Here is a 26,246-nt window from a genome sequence, read left to right as displayed (position 1 = left end):
CGCCCATTCCACCAGGGCGACAACAGCCACTACTGCTTTGGGACATGGAGTCCCCCTTCAAGACATTTGCCAGGCAGCTACATGGGCTTCATTGCATACTTTTACTAAACACTACTGCCGTAGGGACGGCTTTTTGGGCCGTTCAGTTCTCCAGGACTTTCTGGTGTGAACTTGGTTCGCAGACCCACCTCCGGGTTTGGTATTGCTGGGGTATCTATTCTAAGTTGAGAAATCCATAACTAATAGTCTCTTTCAGATGAACAAGTTAATTACCTTCGGTAACGATATATCTGTAAGAGACATATATTAGTTATGGAATCCTCACCGCCCCACCCATCTTCCCCGTTCTGTGAACTGACTTCTAGGGTAAGGGACTCTCTTTCAGGGCCCTAGTTTTGTGCACCAGTGGTCAGTGTTTGGCATGGCTCTTCCCTTCTGGCGTGGAATGTCATGTAAAGAACTGACGTTAGCGCGCAGGGGCAGCGTCTAAGTAGATACCGCGACGTCATTCCGGCGATCACAACGCCAACAACTAACGCAGAGTCGACCGACGCCACCTACAGACGCGCAGGGGTATTGCTGAAGATCCAGTCTGATGCTTGGGATTTATTCTAATGTGAGGAATCCATAACTAATGTATGTCTCTTACAGATATATTGTTACCGAAGGTAAGTAACTTGTTCGTTCAGAATATGCACTGTACAAAACCTTCTCTTGTGTTTAATTTAAACTAGAAGGTTGCCCGTGTATAATAACAACCCAAGCCACTCAGAGGGAATGGCACAACAATGGACTTTCCTCTTAGCTCACTATTGGCATTGTAAGAGTGGGAGGAGGCATGAATGTGTCTAATTTCATTAGGTCGACCCTGGGAAGCGCATGCGCTGCTCTGCGAGGCATGCTGTATTAGAGTATGGACTTGAAGCCCTGTCTGCCCTCCGCCCATATTTTTCATTAGCTTGTCATTGTCCTTTCTAAACGCTGGCTTCTGATTCCTTATTAGGCTTGTTAGTCCATCCTTGGTACAGCCTTGTCTTCATTTGTAACCTCCCATGAGGACACCCCCTTATTAGGTCTCGTGCCTAGCGTTGCAGTGCGCTGCCCAGCTCGTGCAGCGCGAGACCTTGTGTAGGGGCTTCTGAAAGCTGAGCACACGCTTGTGCGTGTGGTTTTGTTTTCATCAGCTGCTATTGGCTTTTGGTCGCGTTTAAAAATTTTTTTAAAAAAAGACATGCCATTGGTGAAAGGCGTGTGCATGTCCCAGCTTCTTTAGGAATGTAACCGCCCACGTCCCTTTGGTGTCTGTTACGCGCAGCAGTGGAATCTGGTTGTAATTATAAACGTGTTTATAATTAGTGCCCGTTTTGCTCCCTCGCCCCCGCTCCTCTGTGGTGCACGCACACCACTGGTTTCGATTCCGTTTATTTGTTTACATTCTGCCGCTCCTCACCCCTCGTGGGTACACGGGGCTGGCTCCAGACACTCCCTTAATCTCCCCTTCGGGCATGGCTGCTCGTCGATTTTTTTTACTGAGCGTATGCGGTTACTATTTGCTTTAAACTATGTATTTGGCTGGTGTTTTCTGGAATTTATGAATGCGGCAGCTTGGTGGTGAACGGAAACATATCACTGGATTACCAGCGCGCCCCCACTGCCCTGCTCTTCATTTAATTAGGGTCATTTGTACCCATCTGCCCACCGAGCGCGCAACTGTCTTCACCTCTGCATCAACGGACAAGGGCTGTTTTACGAAGGTGGGCGCCGCTCACAGGATGTTAACAGATGTGTTTCATCACTGTAGTACAGCAGTGATTGTTGCAGGGAATAGTTGCAGTGCTGCTGAAGTGGGTAGGACGGTTTATGCGAGGTCATGCTGGCTGTGGTTGGTATTTTCAGCAGTCGCCATAACTCATTTAGACGGACCACTCAGAGTCCCTCGGAGCTCTGCCCACCACGCAGTATTTCATGCTCACAGGAAATCTGGCGTTCAGCTGAAGAAATGCCTTACTGGGCCTGACGAGACACCTCCTTCATAGACGCATTTTTCATCACCTGCATTTGCATGACAATGATGAAGGTTAGCCGTCCAGCTCCCTGACTGCCTTTAACTGTGAACATCCCTGTTGGAGAAAGTGGCGGACGCAAAATGATGTGTCCCTCTGCTTAAGACCAAAACATTGGCCTTGGGCTAGTGACTGTACTCCTATAGTGGTAGGATCCCTCTGCGCTACACCTCTATTTGGAAGCGTAACGTTCCTTGTGGCAGCACTACGCCTCGTCAGGGGCAGTAAGCTCTATAAATTACAAGAAGAGACACCCCCCTCCTTGCAGCAATGCAACATGATGGTGGGGATCTGGAGGACGATAAGTGACCTACTATCAACATTATTATGCGTTGTCTATTTTCGAGACATTTCCCCTTTGTAGAAATAGCCAACTGTTAATTTACAGGACTGTTTCCTGGTATCTCAGACTGCACCGTGGGGCTCTTGTGCCACCCTGTATTATATTAAGATCAATCTGTGGTCACCTTTTACCCCCAGTACTACCCACCCCTCTCTTTCTACTGGTTTGATTTTTCTTGGGTATGTTTTTGTTCGAGGCATATGAGCTGCAGATTGTACACTTAGCATAGATCGCCATCTGGTGTTGGGCCCGGATGTTTGCAGTTTGTTTTTCTTCTTGGACAGTCTTTGGAAGTCACGAGTTTGGTGACTCCTCCTTCGGTCCGTACTGCGCATGGGCTTCGGCTCCATCCTCAGATTGTTTTTTTCCGCCATCGGGCTCGGATGTGATACTTCGTGCTCCGGCTTCGAACTTCTACGGTTCCAGCCTCGACGGAAAATCCTCGATTCTTCGAGTTCCTTCATCATCTTCATCTCTCGAAGCGGCACTTTCTCCATCCTGTTCATCGACACCGGCCTTCGGGCCCTCCGCGACTCCGGTCCCGGCCGATGGAAAGGACTCCGTTCAAAAAGTGCCCAAAATGTGGGTCTAAATTTCCCCACACCGACCTCCATCAGGTGTGTAACCTTTGCCTCTCTCCGGAACACGAGGCTAGAGACTGCCCCGCCTGCAAGTCTTTTCGATCGAAGAAGACCATCCGAGATCGAAGAGCTCGACGCACCATGGCGCACTCATCCTCCGCAGCTCCACCGGACATCTTCGGAGACGACGCCGAAGCTTCGGGGCAAACACACACCGAACAGGAGGAAGACGTCGTCAGCGCTTCCGAGGCCGACGACTCCGATGTGGAGGACATTACACCAGCGCAGCGGGCCGTGAGTAATATGCCCCCTCCTACCCCCACGCCGAAAACCAAAGAGACTCAGGTTACTCCCTCGCCTGCCGGCCTGGGCAAATCCAAAACCAAAACTTCGATCACCCCACCTTCGGGCCCGGTGTCGAAGCTCCCAAAGTCTCATGGCAGCTCGGGATCGAGCCAGCCGACACCCGGTGCCGAAAAACAGCATCCGGCACCGAAGACTGCAAAATCCAGCTCGACTCCGAAACCACCGGTGCCGAAGCCTGGACACTCGGTGCCGACCAAACACAAACACAAATCTGTCGGCACCGATGCTCCGGCGCCGAAACATCATTCGACGCCGAAACACCCGGAGACCTCAAAAAAGCATGGCGCACACAGACCATCGAAACCCCCGGTTCCGAAATCACCGGTGCCGACAGACGACTCGACACCATTGGCTCTGTTTACACCAGACCCTTTACAAAAGACTTTGTCCAAAGATCCTAAGACTGGGCTTTTGACTTTAACTACCAAGAAAAGACGCCTTGATGCTCCGGCTCCTCCTCCTCCACCCAAAAGGAAGGACTCTGCTACTTCTCCCCTCAGAGTGCCCTCCCCACTACCGCCTCCCCTACCCCCTCCACCTCCTCCACCACCTCCACCTCACAGGTCTCCGCCACCTGTACCTCACTACGATCCGACCCCATCCCCAGATCCGGATGATGGGGATCCGGACAATTACCCGGCGGACGCCCCAATGGATCCCACTCCACCAGGGACCCCAGATCCATGGGAGGATTACAATAACCCTGATATACCCAATGTACCTCAGGACGACTTATACCCATCAAGACCGTCTCCTCCAGAGGACTCCTTAGGGTTTCACCATTTAGTGCAGAGAGCAGCACACTACCATGGGGTGGACATGCACAGTGAACCAGTAGAAGAAGACTTCCTACTGGATACATTTGATATACAAGACAAATCCACTTCCATTTTACCCATGCTTAAGGGTGTCACCAAGCACGCTACAGAGGTGTTCAAAGACCCTGTCAGAGCCAGAGTACTGAACCCTAGAATAGAGAAGAAGTATAAGGCGGCACCCACAGACCCTGCTTACATCAAGGGCCCTGCTCCCCTAGATTCCCTAGTTGTCTCCACAGCTAGAAAGCGGGCTAACTCCCAATCCTCAGGAGATGCCCCACCGCCAGACAAAGAATCTAAACTTCTGGACGCGTCTGGTAAACGCACCGCCTCCCAAGCTGCGAACATGTGGCGCATTGCAAACACACAAGCACTGCTTGCGCGATATGATAGAGCACACTATGACGAACTAGAGGCTCTTATGCAGCACCTTCCAGAAAAATACAAGCACAAGGCTCATGACCTGATACAGGAGGGTAAACTAATTACAAACACCTCCATTAAGTGTGCCCTCGATGCAGCCGACACTGCTTCTAGGGCCATAAATACCAGTGTCCTGCTTCGTCGCCACGCCTGGCTCAGGATCTCAGGTTTCAAGCCTGAAGTCCAGGCATCCATACTCAATCACCCCTTTGACCAGGAAACACTCTTTGGGCCAAAGGTAGACGAAGCGCTCGAAAAGATGAAGAAAGACACAGACACAGCAAAGTCTATGGGGGCACTCCAAACACAAGCCTCCAAACGTTCCTTTCGACGCTCGTCCTTTCGTGGCACAGGCAGAGGCTCCTCCACCGATAACGCCTCTACCTCCTACAAGTCCCCTCCTCAAAATACCTTTTCAAAGGGCAATCAGAGAGGTGGTTACAGGGGTAACAACAATAAGGGCAGGGGCAAAACCAACAACACCCGTTCTGCCACCCCCCCCCGCACAATGACTCCCCTCCGCTCCCCCCAGACCATTCCACTCCGGTCGGGGGCAGACTACAAAACTTTATCCACGTATGGGAGTCCATAACATCGGACAAATGGGTAACCCAAATCATTCGGTCAGGGTACTGTCTCGAACTAACATCTACCCCACCCAATATCCCACCAAGGCACCGTCCAATGTCTCAAGAACATTCCACACTGCTCAAACAAGAGGTACTCTCACTCCTACAAAAACACGCTATAGAGCAGGTCCCCGTCAATCAACAAAATCTAGGGGTCTACTCCCTATATTTCTTAATACCAAAGAAAGACGGGACCCTCAGACCCATTCTCGACCTCCGGCCTCTAAATGCCTACATACACTCAGACCATTTTCACATGGTCACCCTACAGCAAGTCCTCCCACTCCTCTGCCAGGGAGACTTTCTCACAACCTTGGATCTGAAAGACGCATACTTTCACATTCCAATACACCCCTCTCACAGGAAATACCTCAGGTTCGTGGTGGACGGGCAACATTACCAATTCACGGTTCTCCCCTTCGGGGTCACCACCGCACCGCGGGTGTTTACCAAATGCCTAGCAGTAGTAGCAGCACACCTCAGACGTCAACACATTCACGTCTTCCCTTACCTGGACGACTGGCTGATAAAAGCCGCGTCCTACGACCAATGTGTGCAGCATACAAACAGCACCATCCAACTGCTCCACCAGCTAGGCTTCACGGTGAACTACCAAAAGTCCCACCTCATACCATCTCACACAAAGCAATATCTCGGGGCCACTATAGACACCTCCAAGGGTATTGCCTATCCAAACTCAGCCAGAATCACAAGCATTCAAGCCTTACGCAAAACATTCCTTCCTCAACACTCTCTTCCAGCAAGAGTGTTTATGAAGCTCATAGGAATGATGGCGTCTTGCATCTTCATAGTGCCCCATGCAAGACTCCACATGCGTCCACTTCAAGAGTGCCTAGCACAACAGTGGAACCAGGCCCAGGGTCAGCTGACGGATCTGGTGTTGGTGGACGGCCGCACACATCACTCTCTGCAGTGGTGGAACACCACAAACCTTTCCAAAGGGCGGCCGTTCCTGGACCCGGTTCCTCAGGTGATTCTAACAGCGGACGCATCGCTCTCCGGCTGGGGAGCGCACCTCCTACACCTCACCATGCAAGGTCTATGGACGCCACAGCAAAAATCGCTCCACATCAACCACCTGGAGCTCTTGGCGATCTTTCTAGCCCTAAAATCTTTCCAAAAACAGATTTCGGGCAAAGCAGTCCTCATTCGCACAGACAATATGACTGCGATGTATTATATACAAAAACAGGGGGGGACACACTCTCCCCAGCTCTCCCGCTTAGCCCAGAGCATATGGAGATGGGCAATTCCCCAAAACATCTTTCTCCTGGCACAGCACGTTCCAGGCGTACAAAACACCATGGCAGATCTGCTCAGCAGACAAACACAACAACTACACGAATAGGAACTGCATCCACAAGTTCTTTACCCATTCTTCCAACAGTGGGGGCATCCTCAGATAGACCTCTTCGCCACCCACGAAAACAAAAAATGCCCAAGCTTCGCCGCCAGATACCCACACCCATTGTCCAAGGGCAATGCGATATGGATGAACTGGTCAGGCAGATTTGCATACGCCTTTCCACCTCTCCCACTAATTCCATTAGTGGTCAGGAAGCTACAACAGCACTCCCTCACACTCATTCTGGTAGCTCCGACGTGGGCCAGGCAGCCGTGGTACACCACGCTACTACAACTGTCAGTGGTACCACATCAAAAATTGCATCTATCCCCATGCCTCCTAACCCAGAACCATGGAGAAATCAGGCACCCGGACCCAGCTCAGCTCAACCTGTTTTATTTATTTATTTTGAGAATTTGTAAAGCGCAAACTGACACCTTGCAGGCTTCCTGGCGCTGGAAATTACTCTGTTAACGGTAAACCGGAAGAACAGTCAGACGGGCAGTTTATTTGGGGAAGAGCCATGTCTTAATGCGTCTCCTGAAGGGAAGAAGCTGTGGTGTTTGACGTATGTCAGTGGGCAGGCTGTTCCACAGCTTGGCCGCAGCTACACTGAAAGATCTGCCCCCTGTTCTAGTTCTGTTGAATCTGGGTACCTTTACCAGACAAGCAGAAGATGAACGTAGGTCTCTGGCAGGAGTGTACCACCGGAACAGGGCTTGCAGAGGTTTAGGTCCAAGTCCGTGCAGAGCCTTAAAGACAATGCAGAGGGACTTGAATGCCACTCTTTGTTTTAGGGGTAGCCAGTGTAGCTCAGCCAGAGCTGCTGTGGCTGAGGCCCTTCTCGTCCAGCCAAGGGCCAGCTTGGCGGCGGCAGATTGAATTCGCTGTAGTCGGTTCAGTGTCGTGACTGGAGACTCCAGGAGCAGGGCGTTGCAATAGTCAAGGCGACTGAGTATCGTGCACCTGACTATCGACGCCCTGGCTTGTGCCGGGAGAAGAGGCAAGATTTTCCGCAGTGATCGAAGCAGGGCCGTGCAGATCCCCACGGTTTTTGTCGCATGGGTCTCCATACTTAATGTGTTGTTCAGCATGGCTCCCAGGTTGCGCACCGAAGGAACTGGCAGAGGTTTGTCTCTGAACTCCGGGGGCCAGAATTCGTTCGGAAACTGACGGGGTATCTTGGTGCCTGAACAGAACAGGACCTCCGTTTTCGCGGAGTTGAACTGGAGGGAATTACTATGTAGCCATCCAGCCGTCTCTCTTAAACAGTCGTGGAAGGTTGAAAAAGGAATGGCATCTTCACCTTCCCATGAGAGAATAAGCTGTGTATCATCCGCGTAATTTATTGTTTTGACCCCAAAGGATTGGATCAATTTAATTAGCGGGATGAGATACACATTAAAGAGGATGGGACTGACAGAGGAGCCCTGAGGGACTCCCTGGGGTACTGTTGCAAAGGCGGATTGAAAAGGGGGAAGAGAGACAGCCTGTCTTCTGTCCCGAAGATAGGAATGAAACCAAAGCAATGCAGTGCCTTCCACTCCCACTTCCCTAAGTCTCTGCAGCAGCCTAGCATGGTTGACCGTGTCGAATGCGGCAGACAGGTCCAGCAGTATCAATGCCACTGGCTGGCCCCTGTCTGCACGCATTCGAAGATCCTCCATGGCAGTTAAAACTGCTGTTTCTGTGCCGTGGGCAGGACGGAACCCGAACTGGTGATCGTCAAGAAGGTTATTTTGTTCCAGGTGGGTGGACAGGCATGAACTGACCCAACGCTCGGCGACCTTCACTGGGAACGGCAGCAGAGAGATGGGTCGGTAATTGGAAAGACAGTCTGGGCTCAGGGAGGGTTTCTTTAAAAGAGGAGTGATTAGTGCCTGTTTCCAAGGGGTTGGAACAAAGCCACTCTGCAAGGACTGATTGCATATTAGGCGCATGGTGTCAAAAAGTTCCATACCAAAATTTTTCCATATTTTTGGAGGTAGGGGGTCAAGTGGGGAACCCGAGGTGATACCATGCGCAAGTCTTTCAAACTCGACGGCCGGGATCGGAGGGAATTCCCCCAGTCTAGCCAGAAGGACAGAGCCAGGGAGCGACAAGATCCGCGGGCTGGTGTCTGGTCTCAGCAGGTTAGAAGTTTCTGAGGAGGGTGGTGTTTTCAGGTTGTGAATAATGGTGTTTATTTTATTGATAAAAAACACTGCAAGATTGTCGCAGAGGGCTTGGGTGGGAGGCTGTGTAGAGGTAACACAGTCCGGGTTGGTCAGATTTTTGAGTATTTGAAAAATACTCTTTGAACTGTTCGTGGCATTAGTTATGATGGAGCAATAATGTTTGGATTTGTTTAGGGCGATGGCAGTTTTATACTCCCGGAGGTGTGTTTTCCAGAGGGTTTTATGAGTGTCAGAGTAACCCTGCCTCCATTTTCTCTCAGCCTGTCTGCATGCTAGTTTGAGAGCTCTTAGGGAGTCATCAAACCATGGGGCCGGTGCTCGTCTCTGGGGTTTACCCTTTTTCAGAGGGACGAGGCGTTCCGAGGTGCTGGAAATCCTTGAGCAAAGGGATAGATAGTTGGCCTCCACTGATTGCGTAATGGAGAAACTGTCTTCTACTTCAAACACTGGGCCATTCAGTCTGAGTTTGTCCAGGGCCTTCCAGTCTCTGTACGGAGGTATGTGGCCGTGGAATGCCGGTCTGCCAGACCTGCTACCTACTATATGAAATTTGATCAAAGCATGGTCAGTCCAGCACATTGGTAGAATGTCGCTCAGAAGAGCTAGCTGGGGGGAGGAAAAGATTAAGTCTAGCTGGTGCCCTGCTGCGTGTGTGGGTTTGTTCACTAGCTGGGAGAGTTTCATTCCTTCACAAGAGACTAGGAGATTGTTGAGGGCGGAGTCGAGACTGCCATTGGGCCAAAGGTTAAAGTCGCCCAAGACAATCAGGTTGTTGTGAGAGGTAGCCATATTGGTGAGGGTGGTGAGAAGCGACTGCTGCTGAGTCGCGTTAAACGCTCCCGGCGGACGGTAGCAAATCATCGCTGTGAAGGTAGTACCAAGATGACAGTCGATAGCAAGGCCGAGTATTTCGGTCCCGACCACTGGGTCCATGGCAATAGTTTTTACTGACCATGATGCTCTATAGATTGCACCAACACCACCGCCCCGCCCCTTAGGACGTGGGAGATGCAAGATTTTGAAGTCCTGTGGGCAGGCCCAGTCCAGTTCTATGTTGCAGTCGGAGTGGGTCCATGTTTCCGTTAGGAATAAGACATCAAGATGGTGATTATCTATGAGCTGGGCGATTTCGTGAGCGTGTTTGGGCAGGGACCTCACGTTCAGCAAGCCACCTGAGAATAAGCCTTTGCGCGCGAAATCGTGCAGAGGATAGGCGGTGTCCTGGAATGACAGATGTCCTTCATGAGCGAAGTCTCTAAGGAGGAATAGAGCCTCGCGCGTAAAGTGTGGTGTGCTGCTGGTGGACGGGGGGATCGAGGCCGCAGGTGGCGCATCAGGCGCTGCCGAGGCGTGGACGAGCGCAGACGAGCTTGCCTTAAGCGCGCCTTCGGCGCGCAAACGGCGCTCCCGCTGCGCTCGTCCGCTGCGCTTGTGTGGCCGACACATTTATAGCGATGTTGTGGGCGTGGCCTCGCAGGGGGCGTGGCTCGCCTTCGAACCGCGATGGCGGGGAGTTTGTGATTCCTGTATCAGCGCTGATTGCCGCTGTCTCAGGAGTGCCTCAGAGGTTCTGCTAGGCGCGTGAGGGCAGCGCTTTTCGTGCAGGTGAGGATTAAAAGGCCAGAACACAAAATACAAGTGAGTTTTTTTTAAAAATGAGCAAAAAGTACCGTCCTCCGGCTTTCCGCCTCAGAGGAGTTTCCAATGTTGTTAGTCGCGCTGCGAACAGCGTTTATATGGGATCCTTGGTGGGCGTGGCCTCGCAGGGGGCGTGGCTCGCCTTCGAACCGCGATGGCGGGGAGTTTGTGATTCCTGTATCAGCGCTGTTTGCCGCTGTCTCAGGAGTGCCTCAGAGGTTCTGCTAGGCGCGTGAGGGCAGCGCTTTTCGTGCAGGTGAGGATTAAAAGGCCAGAACACAAAATACAAGTGTTTTTTTTTAAAAATGAGCAAAAAGTACCGTCCTCCGGCTTTCCGCCTCAGAGGAGTTTCCAATGATCTGGCGATCTGGCTCCTGAAATCATAGAATTCGGATACCTTAACCTTCCCCCTGATTGCATGAACATCATCATGGAAGCCAGACGCCCTACCACTAGAGCATGCTATGCCGCAAAGTGGAAAAGATTCGTAATTTACTGCCGTAACAATACAATCAACCCTCTAGATGCATCCATACAGCACATAATATGCCATCTGCTCCATCTTCACAGGTGTAACCTGGCATATTCATCCATACGCCTACACCTAGCAGCGATCGCTGCCTATCTACAAAACAGGCAGCATTTATCACTCTTCAGAGTGCCCGCTATTAAAGCCTTCATGGAAGGCCTTAAACGAGTAATTCCTCCCAGGGCACCACCTTCCCCTGTATGGAATCTAAATTTGGTTCTTACACGTCTAATGGGTCCGCCCTTCGAACCAATGCACAAATGTGAGCTACAGTTTCTCACCTGGAAAACAGCTTTCCTTGTAGCTATCACTTCCCTTAGAAGGGTTGGTGAAATACAGGCGTTCACCATACAGGAACCCTACATACAAATGCATCACAGCAAGGTCATACTTCGCACAAATCCGAAGTTTCTGCCCAAAGTCATTTCCCCCTTCCACCTCAATCAATCAGTGGAATTACCTGTCTTCTTTTCGCAACCCCAATCTGTTGCAGAAAGGGCCTTACACACACTCGATGTAAAAAGGGCGTTACTATACTACATACAAAGAACGCAACCCTTCAGGAAGACTAAACAATTGTTTGTTTCCTTCTCTCCACCACATAAAGGCAACCCCATTTCAAAATCAGGGATAGCTAGGTGGATTGTAAAATGCATACAAATTTGCTATCAAAAGGCAAAGAGAACATTATCTGTTCCCCCTAAAGCCCACTCTACAAGAAAGTTAGGGGCTTCTATGGCTTTTCTAGGGAATATACCCTTAGATGACATCTGCAAGGCAGCCACATGGTCTACACCGCACACCTTCACAAAACACTACTGTGTAGATGTGCATTCCAAGCAGCAAGCTAGGGTGGGCCAGGCTGTACTAAAGACACTTTTTCAAACAGCTGCAACGGATACCGGTGGTCGCCGCTAGGGTCGGGTACTGCTATATAATCTATGCTAAGTGTACAATCTGCAGCTCATATGCCTCGAACGGAATATGCTACTTACCAGTATGCATCTGTTCTTGGCATGTAGAGCTGCAGAGTTGTACACGCCCACCCGCCTCCCCGGCTACCTGTATCCGTTCCAGTACATCTTATTTAGATACAACACATGGGTTTCTCACTGTTATTACTACGCTCCATCATTTCCCTGTTGGCGAAAAACAATCTGAGGATGGAGCCGAAGCCCATGCGCAGTACGGACCGAAGGAGGAGTCACCAAACTCGTGACTTCCAAAGACTGTCCAAGATGAAAAACAAACTGCAAACATCCGGGCCCAACACCAGATGGCGATCTATGCTAAGTGTACAACTCTGCAGCTCTACATGCCAAGAACAGATGCATACTGGTAAGTAGCATATTCCTTTTTAATTCAGCCACAAACAGTTCACATTCACTGGAGAACAGTAGGTGCATGACGGTAAACTGCACACTTCGCTCCAAAATGGATATCTTGAAAGCACCCAGACCTTACTATGTGTATATCGACGTTGCCATCAATTGGTTCACACTGATTTAGTTGCCCAATCCTGTAATCCGAATTTGCCCGTATCCCTCCTTCCATGCCCTAAAAAGAAGGTAGCCATTATGGGTATGTTACAGACAGATGAGTGCAAGTGCTTTGAGATTTAGGGGCAGTTAGTTGTATCTGAGCCCAGTGCACCTCTCTCCTTAGCAGCCTCTGTCCGGCGCAGCAGCAGTAGGTGGATGAACACCTCCGGCTACGTGAACCAGAACAAACACCCAGTGCATATTTAACTTGCTTGCCCAAAAGCCCTGTGTGACTTAATCTCACAAGTCCACGTGTTGCAGTCGTGAGCTTGTTTACCACCCACTGCCATCCCGGTCAGCGTTCCTTGTCTCTTCCCCTTCTTGCACCTAAGAAAGGTGGGGATTTCTAGCAGGTGACGCTCTAGCCGACTGTCAACACCTGACTAGATGTGGATGCTGTATGCCACCAGTAAATTGTGGTAAGAATAATGATAGATTACTCTGTGCGATAAATAGCCCATCTCTTTCACCTAGTGTCAAAGCAATCTAGTTGCCACACAAACCTGCAATCAAGTGAAACAAGCATTTGCAATGCAATAGGTCTCAAATTTACGAGAGTTTGAGCTATTGACATTGTAAATGACAATGCCTTTTATTTTTGTTTTGGTTGTTAAATCCCAAATAAAAAGCATTGTCATTTACAATGCCCATAGCTTAGTCTCACAAATGCGAGACCTGTTGCATTGCAAATGCTTGTTACATGTGTTGTTGCTCGGTAGGCTTTAATTACAGCCTCCGAGCACAATTTAATTTCATGGTTTTCACATGCCTGCTTTTGCAGGCAGGACAAACTCTCGTAAGGTTTTATTATTTTTTCTTTTTTTACTTATCACGTCACTCCACGCTGACCGTGCCTTTTCTTTACTTGCTGCGCCAAAGACGGCTGCATGGTTTTTTTTTTTTTTTTTTTTTTTACTTTTTATTTAATTCTTTTTTTTTTTTTTAATTGCCCCATGCCTCACTTACACTTTGTCTGCCGCACCCCTTCCCTAAAATGAGCCGAGTCTAAGGAAAGGGGCGCGGCTGCCATTAACGTGAAAGAACAGCATGGGCGTTTAAAAAAAAAAATTAAAGCATTTGTTTGTCAACTTGACAGACAAATACTTTTTTTGTTAAAGCACCCCATACTGCTCTTTCACTTTAATGGCGCCACGCCCCTTTCTTTAGACACGGCTCGTCTAAAGAAAGGGGCGTGTCCTACGTTAAAGTTAAAGCGCGCACATGCGTTTGTACAAACTAGCATTTGTAATGCAATAGGTGTCGCATATACGAAACTCATAAATGCAAGACCTGTTGCATTGCAAATGCTTGTTACATGTGTTGTTGCTCGGTAGGCTTTAATTACAGCCTCCGAGCACAATTTAATTTCATGGTTTTCACATGCCTGCTTTGGCAGGCAGGACAAACTCTCTCGTAAGGTTTTATTATTTTTTTCTTTTTTTACTTATCACGGCACTCCACGCTGACCGTGCCGGCCGTGCCTTTTCTTTACTTGCTGCGCCAAACACGGCTGCATGTTTTTTGTTTTTGTTTTACTTTTTATTTAATTCTTTATTTTTTTTTAATTGCCCCATGCCTCACTTACACTTTAATGTCAGCCGCACTCCTTCCCTAAAATGAGCCGATTTTAAGGAAAGGGGCGCGGCTGCCATTAACGTGAAAGAACAGCATGGGCGTTTAAAAAAAATAAAAATTAAAGCATTTGTTTGTCAACTTGACAGACAAATACTTTTTTTGTTAAAGCACCCCATACTGCTCTTTCACTTTAATGGCGCCACGCCCCTTTCTTTAGACACGGCTCGTCTAAAGAAAGGGGCGTGTCCTACGTTAAAGTTAAAGCGCGCACATGCGTTTGTACAAACTAGCATTTGTAATGTAATAGGTGTCGCATATACGAAACACATAAATGCAAGACCTATTGCATTGCAAATGCTTGTTTTTTTTAAAGCTATCACTTTAAAAAAAAAATACTTCTCAATGCACTGAAATAATTTAATGTACTAAAGTGAAATGCTTGTGCATGTCAATGAAATAAACCTTTTTGAATTTTGAAGCGACATTGTCATTTTTATACACATTTGTTGCAAGAGGTCTTAAAAAATGAATGTTCCTAAAGTTAGGCGGTGCTGGATACCTTATTTGCATCTTTTCATTCGGTTATCTTGTAAACAAACACTTGCTCCTAAATTTAACATCTTTCTGAAAATTAGTGCACTTTTTTTGTATTACAATTCTTTATTCAATTTATCAAAATGAAGCGATCCTGAATCAAATACCTGCACAGAAACAAAGTGCCAATGATACAATATAAAATATAAACAGGCAAAATAATAAAGGAAGATAAAGACCGCATAGAAAAAAGCATTACAAGTATCACAGTAATGCATAAAAATGAAAAGTTGATAAATCAAAATATAAATGTATCATTACAAGAATGAGAAAATATAAAATAATTTTATGTAATCAATATATAATAAGCATGTGTAAACCCTTTTTAACAGATGTTATTGATTTTCTTAACATGGTACACATCACAGCATAGATAAATAGCATCACCTCTCTAACGTTGTTTCTCCCGCGCCGCTCAAAGCCGCAATGGTGTCGGTCAGCTTGGCCCTCACGTTCCTATATTGTGGATGAGAGTCATCACCCCCTTCCCCCTCCCTTTCCTGTGAGTCGTGGATGCAGGTGTGTCTGAATCCGTTCTGGTGTATTCCATGTGGTGGTTCAGTAGGGTGGGACACCTTCCCCTAGTGGTGTGTCTCTTCATTAATTGATTCTTCTCTTGTACCCATGCTTACATACTTCCTGCCTATGTCCTGTTCAGCCCAGCCTCCCCTTGCAGAGTAGAAGCCTCATGTATCTGTCCTATTACTTGCTTTAGTGGTCTCTAGGATAAACAAGGGGTGCCCGGTGCGGACGATACCTCAGGTGCATCTGTCCCTGTAGCATCTGCTGGGTGTTTTCAGGGTATCTTCTAATGCTTTTCAGGCCCTGGCTCTTTCCAATAGTCTTATCCCTCGTTTGGCCTCACTGAGCAGTACTCTTCCTACACAGTCTGCCAACTTCTCTAGTTCTTATTGCCATGCCGACAAGCGGGGGGGCCCTCGAGGCTTTCCAGTTTCTCGTTTTTTCCCTTTTCGCTAGTATGAAGGCAAAGTCCTGGACTTTACTGGTCACCTTTGTTTTGGGTGTATGAGGGAACCTCCCCAACAGGCAGTGAGCGGTTTTTCCTGTAACTTTAGCTCCTGTTTTGGTCACCCCTTCCCAGTAGTCACATAAGACTGGGCAGGCCCATATGTGTAGGACCTCTATTCCTACCTCTCCGGATCTGGGGCAGGCAGCATCCGCTCTATGGAATATTTTATTAATGCGGTCAGTTGTAACGTATGCTCTGTGTGAAATATAGATGTTAATCAATTTAAAGCGTACATTCCTGGACACCTTGGTGGCACGTTCTAGGATACCTTCCCAGTCTCTGTCCTTCAGGGGAGTGGTTAGATCCTCCTCCCATCTAGCTCTTAGTCCATCTAGTGGCACAAGCATGTCCCCTCTTATTGCTTTGTGGAGGCATTTGACCGCCCTAAATGTACCTCCCGATAGGCCTATATACCGGCAGGCTTTATGGGGGGTGCGGTTCCACTGTGCCCATTTCCCAGTGCTGTCGTATAGCCTCAGCCACTGCTGTATACAGAAGGAAGTGGCCCTGTGGTAAATCAAACTGCAGTTGGAAGTCCTCGAAGGGGAGTAACTCACCTTCCCTAACAGGACTCCTATTGTTCTAGCACCCGCTGCCACCCATTCAGCTATCGCATTCAATTGTCCCCTGTGTGGTAGAACTTCGAGCATGGACAAGGAGAAGGTATGCTGAGTACGGTACCGACCTGTGGGTCTTCTGGGTGCATCTAGTCCAGCAGTGATTCCCCACACGCAATTCCCTAGATGCGATCAGGGCTAAGTGGCCGATCTTCAGTAACATTCTGGTCAGCACCTCTCTGCTGTGAGCAAAGGGTCCCACAGCGTAGCCATCCTCTCAACTGCTTTCGAGCCATTGTGTGAACCATTGTAGCTGCCCTGCTAGATAGTATGATTCGTAGTCATGGACTGCAAGGCACCTGTCCGGAGTCTGCCGTTTCAAGGTAGACGAGGCAATCCTCTTCCAGCCTGCTCCCCAGATACATTTATTTATTTTGTGTTTTGATGTGTGAACGTGACCATTAGGGTATAAGAGCACTTTACAGGGATAACAAGTTGTTTACAAAGTTCGGAGTAGGTGATCTAGCAAGCTATTACAAAAGTAGGGATTGGTGATCATGCATACACTTGGGGGTATAACAGGTATTTACAATGTTCAGAACAGGCGGTCATGTGATCTTTGCAGAGATAACAAGCTATTTACAAAGAGTAGGAATAGGCTATCATGGGTACCCTAGAGGGAGATTAGGCAAGTGACAGTGAAATACGAATGATGAGCAAACAACCATGATACAAGAACGCAAGGTTAATGCAAAGCTATCCAGACCGGCTTATACAGGTAGTGTTCAAGTAAGGAGCAAAAGCATTTCGCTAGGTCGCTGAGCTGTGTGTGTTTATGGGGGGAATTTGCCCATTAGGAAAGTCTTAGCTTCCTTTTTGAATCTTGACAAAGAGGGTATCTTCTGATGTTAGGTGGCAACGAGTTCCAGATTCTATGAGCGGCCCCAGAGAAAACTATGTTGCATGTTTTCTTCTTTTGGAAGAGGGGTGGTTTCAACAGTCTCTGGCAGACTGGGAGTTCCTGATTTTCTGGGCAAGATACGCAGGAGAATTAGAGTGTAACGCTTTGTGTGTGATACAGGCCAATTTGAGTTGGATTCTGGCTTCATATGGAAACCAGTTCAGCACCTTCAGGTGCGGTGAGATGTGGGCGAATTTTTTTCAGCCTGTTGAGAGTCTAGCAGCTGCGTTGAGACCAGCTTTTATGGAGGCGGCTGAGATCTTGGGCAGGCCAGAGAGAGTTGAGCATCCGTATTCGATCCTAGAGATAACTAATGCCTGTACTGCCATTTTTAGGTCCGATGTGTCTAGGAGTGGTTTGTTTTCTCAGGTAGCTCAGGTGAAACCTGGCATTTATGGCCAGTGAGTTGATGTGAGCTTGCATGTTCAGGTTGGTGTCCAGTATGATCCTAAGTGATTTGGTCGGGGTGCAGTTCAGTGCGGTGATCGACTTGGTCCATTCCAGTATGTCAGTGGTGCTTTTAGCAGGGTAAATTAGTAAGAACTTGTTGTGCATTTAGTTTAAGCTGGTTGCTGGCGAGCCATTGTATAGTCAGCTTTCTTGCCTCAGTCATTGATTTGATCTCCTCTAGGGCTAAGATTTTGATGTAGATTTGTGTCATCAACATACATGTGGAAAGATGTTGCCGATACGCAGTAAATGGTTCCAGGTAGAGGTTAAAAAGAGTTGGGGAGAGAATTGAACCTTGGGGGACTCTGATAGTTATCGGTGAAGGAGAGGATGAATTTCGATTAACTAAATCTATGGGAGCGGTTCCGTAGGGAGGATCCAAACCGTTCCAGAGTGGTTCCCCCCACTCCCATCCTATTTTCAAGCCGTTCTACTAACTTCTCGTGGTTAACTATGTTGAACGCCGATGTTAGGTCCAACAGAATTGAGAGAGAAGTTTTGCCTTGGTCTAGAGCTTGAAAGGCGTCATCTACAATATGGAGAATTGTAGTTTAGTACTGTGATCTAGCCTGAAACCAGATTGGCATTCATCTAGCAGGTTGAATTTGGTGATGTGTTGGTTCAGCTGTTGTTGCACACATTTCCCAAGTACTTTGCTGGTAAAGGAATATTGGATATTGGTCTGAAACTGTCAGGTTCAGTGGCATTCAGTGTTTTTTTTAAGATGGGGATGACTTGACCACCTTTTAGAGAGTCTGGTATGGACCCTTGCGTTAGAGAAGTGCTTATTATTCTAGTCCAAATGGGTATGATGAAATGGTTGGTTGCGGTCAAGCAATTGGAGGGGAGCAGGTCATTGAAGCGGTTGTTCAGTTTTATGGTGGATAGAATTTTTGAGATGGTATGGTTGTCGTATAACTTGAAAGTAGTCCAGTGCGCTTGGTTTTTGGGTACTGCCTGGTGAGAATGTGTAGAGAGATGATTCACCGAAAGAGTAGAACGGACGCTAGCGGCGGAATTCAGCTTGTTTCCCTATGAGTTGATTTTGGCTGTAAAGGAGAACTCATCACAGGTTATTAGGGATTTTGTTGCTTCTTTAGAGGTTTTTACCAGTTTGTTTGATTGCTGTTTTACCATTTCAAAGAGCTTACGAGGTCTGTTTTTAGCGTTCTCCAGTTCCAATCTTAAGAATTCTTTTTTTGATTTGAGGATGCTCTTGTTGTAGACCTTTCTGGTCTTTTTGAGGAGTTTTAGTTGGGAGGCGGAGAAGTGTTGTCTCCAATTCCTTTCTGTTAATGAAAGAAGAAATCTTTGGCTATTTAGGGACCCATTGAACCAGGGATTTTTGTCTTTAACCTGAATTCTTTTTAGTTTTAACGGGGCTAGACAGTCAATTATATCAGAAGTTGTTGAGTTGTAGTGCTCAGTAAGTTCGCTAACATTTGAAAGCTTAGGGGGGGTGCGGAGATCCTTCTCGTATCGTGCTGCCAGCGTCTGAAACTCTAGGCTTTTTGTGTCCCTGAGACAGAGTTTGGGTTTCACTAGTTGCGCTTACCCTTTCTTATGTACGCCCGGTATTAGGAAGGTAATAGTGTGGTGGTCTGATTAGTCGCAAGGAGCAGTTGAGGTTAGCCTGACTGCCATTGCCTTTAAGATGATCCAATCCAGCGTGGAGCCTTTCATGTGAGTTGGTAGAGTGCAGGCTTGAGGAAGTGGTGATTGGTAGGCCAGGAAATCTTTAAGGATGTTGACCTGAAGGTCATTAAGCTCGTTCCAGTGAAGATTCCCCAAGGAATATATCATTCGAATTGGGGGGAGGTATTTTCTGTAATGATTTCCAAGAGGTGGTCGATGAATGGGTCATTCTTACCCAGGGGAGTGGTAGAAGGTGCACAGTTTGCACAATTGGTTAGTTATTGGTTAAGTAAATGTTATTAAGGAGTCCAGCTCAGCAAACCATGTTCTGGAGATCTGGATAGGTAATGTGACAAATATATATGACAGCCTAGGGAGCACTACCATCATAAAGAGTGCGATCGCACTTGCCACCGACAAGAATAGGGTTTTTGAGAACTCTCAGATGGAACGCAGCAATGTCATGGCCGGATCCAGGTTCCCCTCCAGGAGTTCTGTCTGGTGGCGAGAAATCCTAACCCAGAGTAATGACAGGCACCGGGGCTCCCACTGCAAGGCCCCCAGGCCTGCCGGACGCTTACAACCCTTGTTTAGGGGGAACAAGCTAGCCTTCTGCCAGTTGACTCTGAGCCACGAGAGAATCCTAAATTCCTCCATCATTCCCAGTGCTCCTTCCAAGTCTTCCTCTACATCATGGAGGAAGAGTAATAGATCGTCGGCATGCCATGCTATATGATAATGTATTCCCATCTGTATACCTCTAAACGCCTTCCCGATCGGACCATGAGGGCCAAGGGTTCCATTGCCAGAGCAAAGAGCAACAGAGATGGGGGGCAGGCCTGCCTGGTCCCCCTCTCCATTCCATAGCGGTCAGAGATCATTCTCCCCGTCCGGACCCTAGCTTGAGGCTGCGCGTATAATAATTTGACCCTGGCCAAGGCCTTTTCTATGTAAATGGCGAAGACAGCCGCGTCCTACCCGTCTCCCTCACATGTCTCCATAATTGAGAGCAACTGCCGTATATTTTGCGCCGTGTTGCAGCCTGGGATGAATCCAGTTAAGTCGGGTGTGTCAGGATTCACGTGTAGAAGAAGCCTTGTCGCTAAGATTCGACTCAGAATTTTGAAGTCCAGGGTAAGCATTAATGGCTGTCAGTACGCTCTACAGTCATGGGGGGTTTGCCAGGTTTCAGGAGAGGCACCACCGGGGCCTCCTGCGTAGTAGTAGGGACCATGCCTGTCATAGCCACCGTATAAAATTCCACAAGCTTGGGAGCCAATTCCACAGCATAAGCCGTGTAGAACTCTACTGGGATCCCATCGGTAACAAGGTTCTTCCGCCTGGCCAGACCCTTGATAGGCACCCTTACACACTGTATGGAAATTGCCTCCTCGTCCGCGAGAGTCGTGAGGGGGAGCTGCAACAGAAATTGCCATATCCATCCTTCCCCACCACACTCTTGTAAATGGTGGTGTAATCATGAAAATAAGCATGTGTAAACCCTTCAACAATTAAAAAACGTACATTGGGAGAGCAAAGTCACTACAAGCCCAATGTAGGCCCGCCTATAGGATCAAAATGATGCAAATAGTCATTTAGTTTAAAAATAATTTTCTCAGTTAGCCACATGAAACTAATCTTCAAGCCAGGAGGGGAACGTTGGTATAAGATTCGTTCTCCAAAAAGGACATTTTTTAACTGTGGCTAACTAAATAGCAGACCAGTGCGGTCGTTTAGCAGAGGGCCGCATTTGAAGGTCAGGAGGGCCACAAGTGGCCCCTGAGTGGTACTTTAGGTGAGACCGATTTCTGCTGTTTCCTAGCACAGGCCAATTTACTCCTGAAATATACTCCAAACAGGAGGAGCCCCCTTTCTGCCTGGGTGATCCAATGCTACAGGACAAAGGCGGAGAGGGGACTGAGATGAACAGTGTAGAAATAGGGAGCACGAAGAACCCTGTTCTTCATAGTACCAAGCCAGTGTGCCCATGCTGGACATTACTTCAAGGCACTTACAACAGCAAGAAAAAGTCCCAAATTACAGTATCAGAAACGACAGTAGAAGGGTACATTTTACACTGGCTGTTCGATTTGCCGCACAAGTTAGACACCTAAAGCATTATGGCTCACGAGTGTTAAATTGGCCATGATTGGCAGCTGAAAACACGCTATACATGAAGGCTCCTCTTTATTGATGTCATAACTACACTTTAACAATTGCATTAACCTTTTTTCTCAAATTTGCTTGAAAATTGCCCATTGTTTTAAAAATAATTCCTGAACATTTGGGCTTGTCTAAAGAAAACCTAGCTCATGTGTATTGCTAGAAAGAACACAGTGCAAAAGCTGGGATTTTTTACTGGGACTTGCAGAGGAATTTGAATCCACTCGAGGCTGCTTTTGTTGGTGCTTTACTATTCACATGCCTTTTAGCCTCTACCAGGATCAGAATAGATTGCCATTTCAGCATGATTGGAAAACGAGGTGTCTTTTATGATCCTTGAAACAGTCCATAAGTGGATATTGTCTTGTATTACCGCTACTTTTTAAAATGTCTTTACAGTAGACCCAAGGCAAAGGACACCCCAGGCAAAGCTGTCTGCTGCCTGTTTAAGAAATGTTGCAATATCTGGGATTTGCTGAGAGAACACCTGGAGATCGGTCCACAACCTTACCTTTGTTTTGATCCTGTCCCCACATCACAATCGAGAATAAAAGACTTTCCAGTCAAATGTATTGGCTTCATTCAAAGCAGTTAGATGTTGCATCCTGCTTGTATGTTTACTTTGTGATTTTTATTTATTGCAGTGTGTTCCAGGGCCCTGCTCAAGGGCAAATAATTCTAATGTGTATAAATTCAAATGTTCATGGCCAATATCTAGGATTAGAAGTATACTTTTCTTATTTTTGTGTTCATCAGAAGCATTTGTGCAATGAGTACATATTGGAATATAGAAGTTTTTTTAAATCTGAGGTCATGGGGGCTGATATCTAAGCTGAAGTAATATGTTGTTGGCAGATGTAAGAATGTAAAACACTAATCACTGGCATCCTCCAATTTACCTTTCAGTCCATCTGGTCCAGCTCCATGATGCACCCTGGCCCTTCGGCTCTGGAGCAGCTACTAATGCAGCAGAAGGAGAAACAACAGCGAGGGCATGGTGCCCTGAACCCACCACATTGAAAGACCCGACCGAGGTTGCAACCCTCGCTGACGAAGGCTCCATATACCATGGCATGCTGGGTTTGCAGGACTAGCTCAAGCAGTCCTCATTCTCCGGGGTGGCAGCCCTGAGTTCTCTCTCCGTTTCGCACAGAGGGCACAAGCGCTCCACCGACCTGCCGGGCGCACGAAAACAAAATCCATCTCCGCAGTGCGGCGGTGAACGATGGCAACGGCAAAGAAACCGAACGGACATCGGGACTCTCCCGACACCCTTCCTTAACCTCAAATGCCCGTCAGGGTCCATTCAGAGGGAGAGAAAAACTGGTGTACACATCACTCAGTTATCCCATCCGTCACCTCCTCTCAAATCTGCTGTGCATGCCTACTACCCCTAACCACATGGAAAAAACCAAGATGGAAAGGGCAGCTAGAAGCAACGGTTGGGAACTCTCAGTCCATGAGGCTAAGGAGAACAGTAGGGAAGCGGGTGGGGTAATTCATGAAAGCTTTGCTGATTGAAAAATGTCTTCAATATCTTTATTACCTGCTGGGGTCGGTAGTGTCCCCTTCAGCATAAAGATTGCCTCAACATCCTGCGTTTGCAGACCTTCCTGTAGCTCTAATAATTCCATCCGTGCAAGAAGTCTGAACACAAGGCGCAGTTCTCCTCTGACATGGCATAGAGAAGACCAGAAGAGGAATGCCAGGCACAGAGCACACCTGCCTGCATGTCCTTAGTAATAAACTTTCCTAGGAGAACCACAGAATGTGGACTTCCTATACATGGGGGGCAGCATTTAAGCTGGGTCAATGGCTCTGTATAAGCCAGTGTCTCCTGCAGGGAACTACAAAGGGGAAGGAGGCTTGGGGTGGGTTTTAAACTCATGTACATTTTACTGTAGTGTAGGAAGCAACCTAGTCGTCAACTCACTGGGTCAATGGCTGGTTTTAATAGGTAGATTGCAGCTCAGAATTTGTGGGGAGGGTATTGGGAAGGCTTTTTTTTTTTTTTTACACCCCTTCCTTAATTCAAGACCCTTGTGGTGTTACCCATATTTCTCCAAGGGTGGTAAGTGGTTATGCTGTCAGACAATGTAGAAAGTGCTTTACCCTTAAGTGAAATTGTAGGATTGATGGGGAATGTGGGCACTCAGTAGGGCCGGGGGAGGGGGAGGGGTGGTTACTAGAGGTGGCATAGAGCAGTGTGGCTCAGTATGGCAACATCCCTTAAACACACCCCTCCTAAAAGTTGGTTTTCCAGTCGGCAGGCCAACTTTGATATTCCTTGCTACAATGCTGTTTAGCCCAGAGGGTTCTTGTTCGCACTGTGTGTATGTGTGAGATACAGCCCATCCAGCCTCAATTGAAGGTGTAGCACTATGCTTCCGCAATCTGAGTTTAAAAAGGGAGGCAATGAAGAAGGGAGAACTGTTTTAAGGGTTTATTTGCTCTTACAGTGAGAATGATCACCGTGGGATACAATGAAAAGCATCCGTCGCGGATTATAAAAAAAAAAAAAGGAGAGATACATATTTAAATGTCTGACTGATAGTGATGTGAGGAGCGAAGATGACTTTAATTTGGGGGGCAGGGGCTTATTAAAGACTGCCGCCATGAAAATGGTTGAAGAAAAGTGAAACTGAAATAAATCTCAACATGAACACCTGTATAAGCTATCAAAGTGGCCATAATGTAACTGCTTTCTTTGGATATTCACATCCAATACTGCCATTAATTGTATGTCAGCAGACTTTACAGAATAGCAGAGTAAGTAAAGTTCTTGCAGGAATGAAAGTAGTTTGCCTTACAGTGGTAAGACCTGCTGTAAGAGACTTTCTACATGTGTAAAAGTCTTCTAATGGCCACAATGTTCAGGTAATTCCAGTCTGTTGTCAAGTAGCTCTTTGCCTACACAAGCTGTCAACTTATCTACAGAGAACCACTCTGCGCCTTCCTGAACCCCGAACGTGTGAGTATGGGCATGCAGACCTCTCCAGGTCTCATTTGCATGCCTCTTGCCTGTGCTGACTGTTACAGCTCCTCCTGGCACTCCAGAGGTCTGTTTCTTTTTACATATCTGAAGTGTGGTGCTCCTTTCATGCCTCTCTTGAACACACTTGTAGTGGTGGGGTTTGAAATTGAACAATCTTTTTGAGCTACTAAGGCAGGAGGGATTGGAAGCTGCTCTGAACATCCAGTGCAGCAGCACCAGTAAAACATTCCTTCGTTCTTGTTTTGTAATTGCCCACCAGGCCCAGAGTCACTAGCTCAGCAGGGCAGAGAACCCAGCTGCACCAAACTTTCCACCAAACTACTGCTGCATAAGGGTCTATGGTGGGCAATGGGGCCCCTCCATCCTATCCACCAGTGCTCAAGTGTTGGACAGGGGGCAGAGGTCGAACCTCAGCTGTAACTGGTTTGTGTTGTAAGCTTATTTGTGTTTGTCTGTGCAAAGACCTGCAGCTGCTGAAACCAGCTTTGCCTTTAATTAAACCGTGTTCTCTCCAACTGCACATGTGTTATTTTCTGATTGGGTTGGAGGGTGGGGAAGAAAATTTGATAAATGCTTATGAAGTGTCATGACCAAGAACATGAGCGTTAACTTACAGGTTTGGGGTAACATGGTAGTTCTCTTGTCAATAGTCTTAAATAGAAGCCTACTTTGTCTTTTTGTGTAAGAAAAACATAGGAACATTTGTAAAGTTGTTTCTTCAGAGAATCAGTTAAGTTGTAACACTTTTACTGTGAATGAATTATTAAGTTGCCCAGTTCCTAGTCTAAAATTGCCTGAAATCTACAGAGGCAAATCATTGTGCTGAAGTTAACAAATTATCACTCCCAATATTTCTTAACATTCCAAGCTAGGTCCATTCTTTCTTTGAATTAGTTTTGCATGCAAATATTGGCAAAAAGCAAGTGACTAGAATCCAGTAGGATACGTGCACTCTGATCTGTCACCCCAAATAGGTGCTTCAATATTCTCTATCATAGCAACATAGGCTCCAAAATAGCTTCCCCATGCTTCGATTGGGCAGAACTCTTATGTCCTGTTCCTGGATTGTAGTGGTCTCCCATTCTCCACCTTTTTTTTTTTTTTTTAGAGGCTCTACTTAGTGGCTAGGGCAAGAAATTACTAGTTGTAGCTAGGAACAAAGTGAGTGGTCACAGTGTACACAGATATTTGCACCTGGGACGTGTGTGGTCCCAAGTGCACACAGGTGTGCGCACTAGGCACCTTGCCCTTGCTTGTATATGCTCTCCCATGACCTTGCTACTATTTTTTGTTAGAATTCTAACCGCAGATTTCTCACCTTGTAAATTTTCTCAGGTGTCAGACTGGATCTAGAGATTTTTTTTCATAATCGTTCCTTCATGCTTCGATAGGTGGCATCGTGCTGGCTCTGCGTCAGATCCATTCTGCCTAGGATGTGATGTCTGGGCCCCTATACCTACACCACCTCCGCAGTCTGATGATAGTTCCTTTCTCTCTGTGCCTTCTAACAAGGATCTGGCACTCCATACAATCCTGTCAGGTTGAAAGGTTTTTCTTTTTCCGTCACAAAAAATTCCATTGTGGAAAGGATATGTCCATTTCAAAATGACACAGTAAGCCTTGCAAAAAACTGTCCCCGCTCCAGGCATGACTTGGAGTAATGTGAATGTTGCACAAAGATGAACAAGAAGGCAGTCTGCAACTGTGAAGCCAAACTTGGCATCGCAGAACTTCAGAGGAAGTTGAAAGCCGTTCTTGTTACCGTTTTGCCTTCAAAGTCAAGGAGTTCAGGTAAGTTAACGAAATAAAAGA

The 26,246-nt window shown here is 47.3% G+C and overlaps 1 protein-coding gene across 5 annotated transcripts in view; it reads left to right on the top strand.

Annotated features, from left to right (window-relative positions):
- Positions 1 to 24,949, top strand: part of SMG7 (SMG7 nonsense mediated mRNA decay factor) — a 596,979-nt gene extending 572,030 nt beyond the window's left edge. For all 5 annotated transcript variants that reach the window (XM_085601728.1, XM_085601725.1, XM_085601727.1 and 2 more), the window contains one exon: positions 22,346 to 24,949. In XM_085601728.1, coding sequence (XP_085457854.1) covers positions 22,346 to 22,459 — 114 coding nt within the window. In that variant the 3' untranslated portion in view covers positions 22,460 to 24,949. The remainder of the gene's footprint in view (positions 1 to 22,345) is intronic.
- Positions 24,950 to 26,246: the final 1,297 nt, after the last annotated feature.

The sequence above is a fragment of the Triturus cristatus genome, chromosome 4_2 (assembly GCF_964204655.1).
Source record: "Triturus cristatus chromosome 4_2, aTriCri1.1, whole genome shotgun sequence".
Taxonomy (NCBI): domain Eukaryota; kingdom Metazoa; phylum Chordata; class Amphibia; order Caudata; family Salamandridae; genus Triturus; species Triturus cristatus.
The sequence above is the reverse complement of the archived record's forward strand: the minus strand, read 5'-3'. Positions and strand labels throughout refer to the sequence as shown.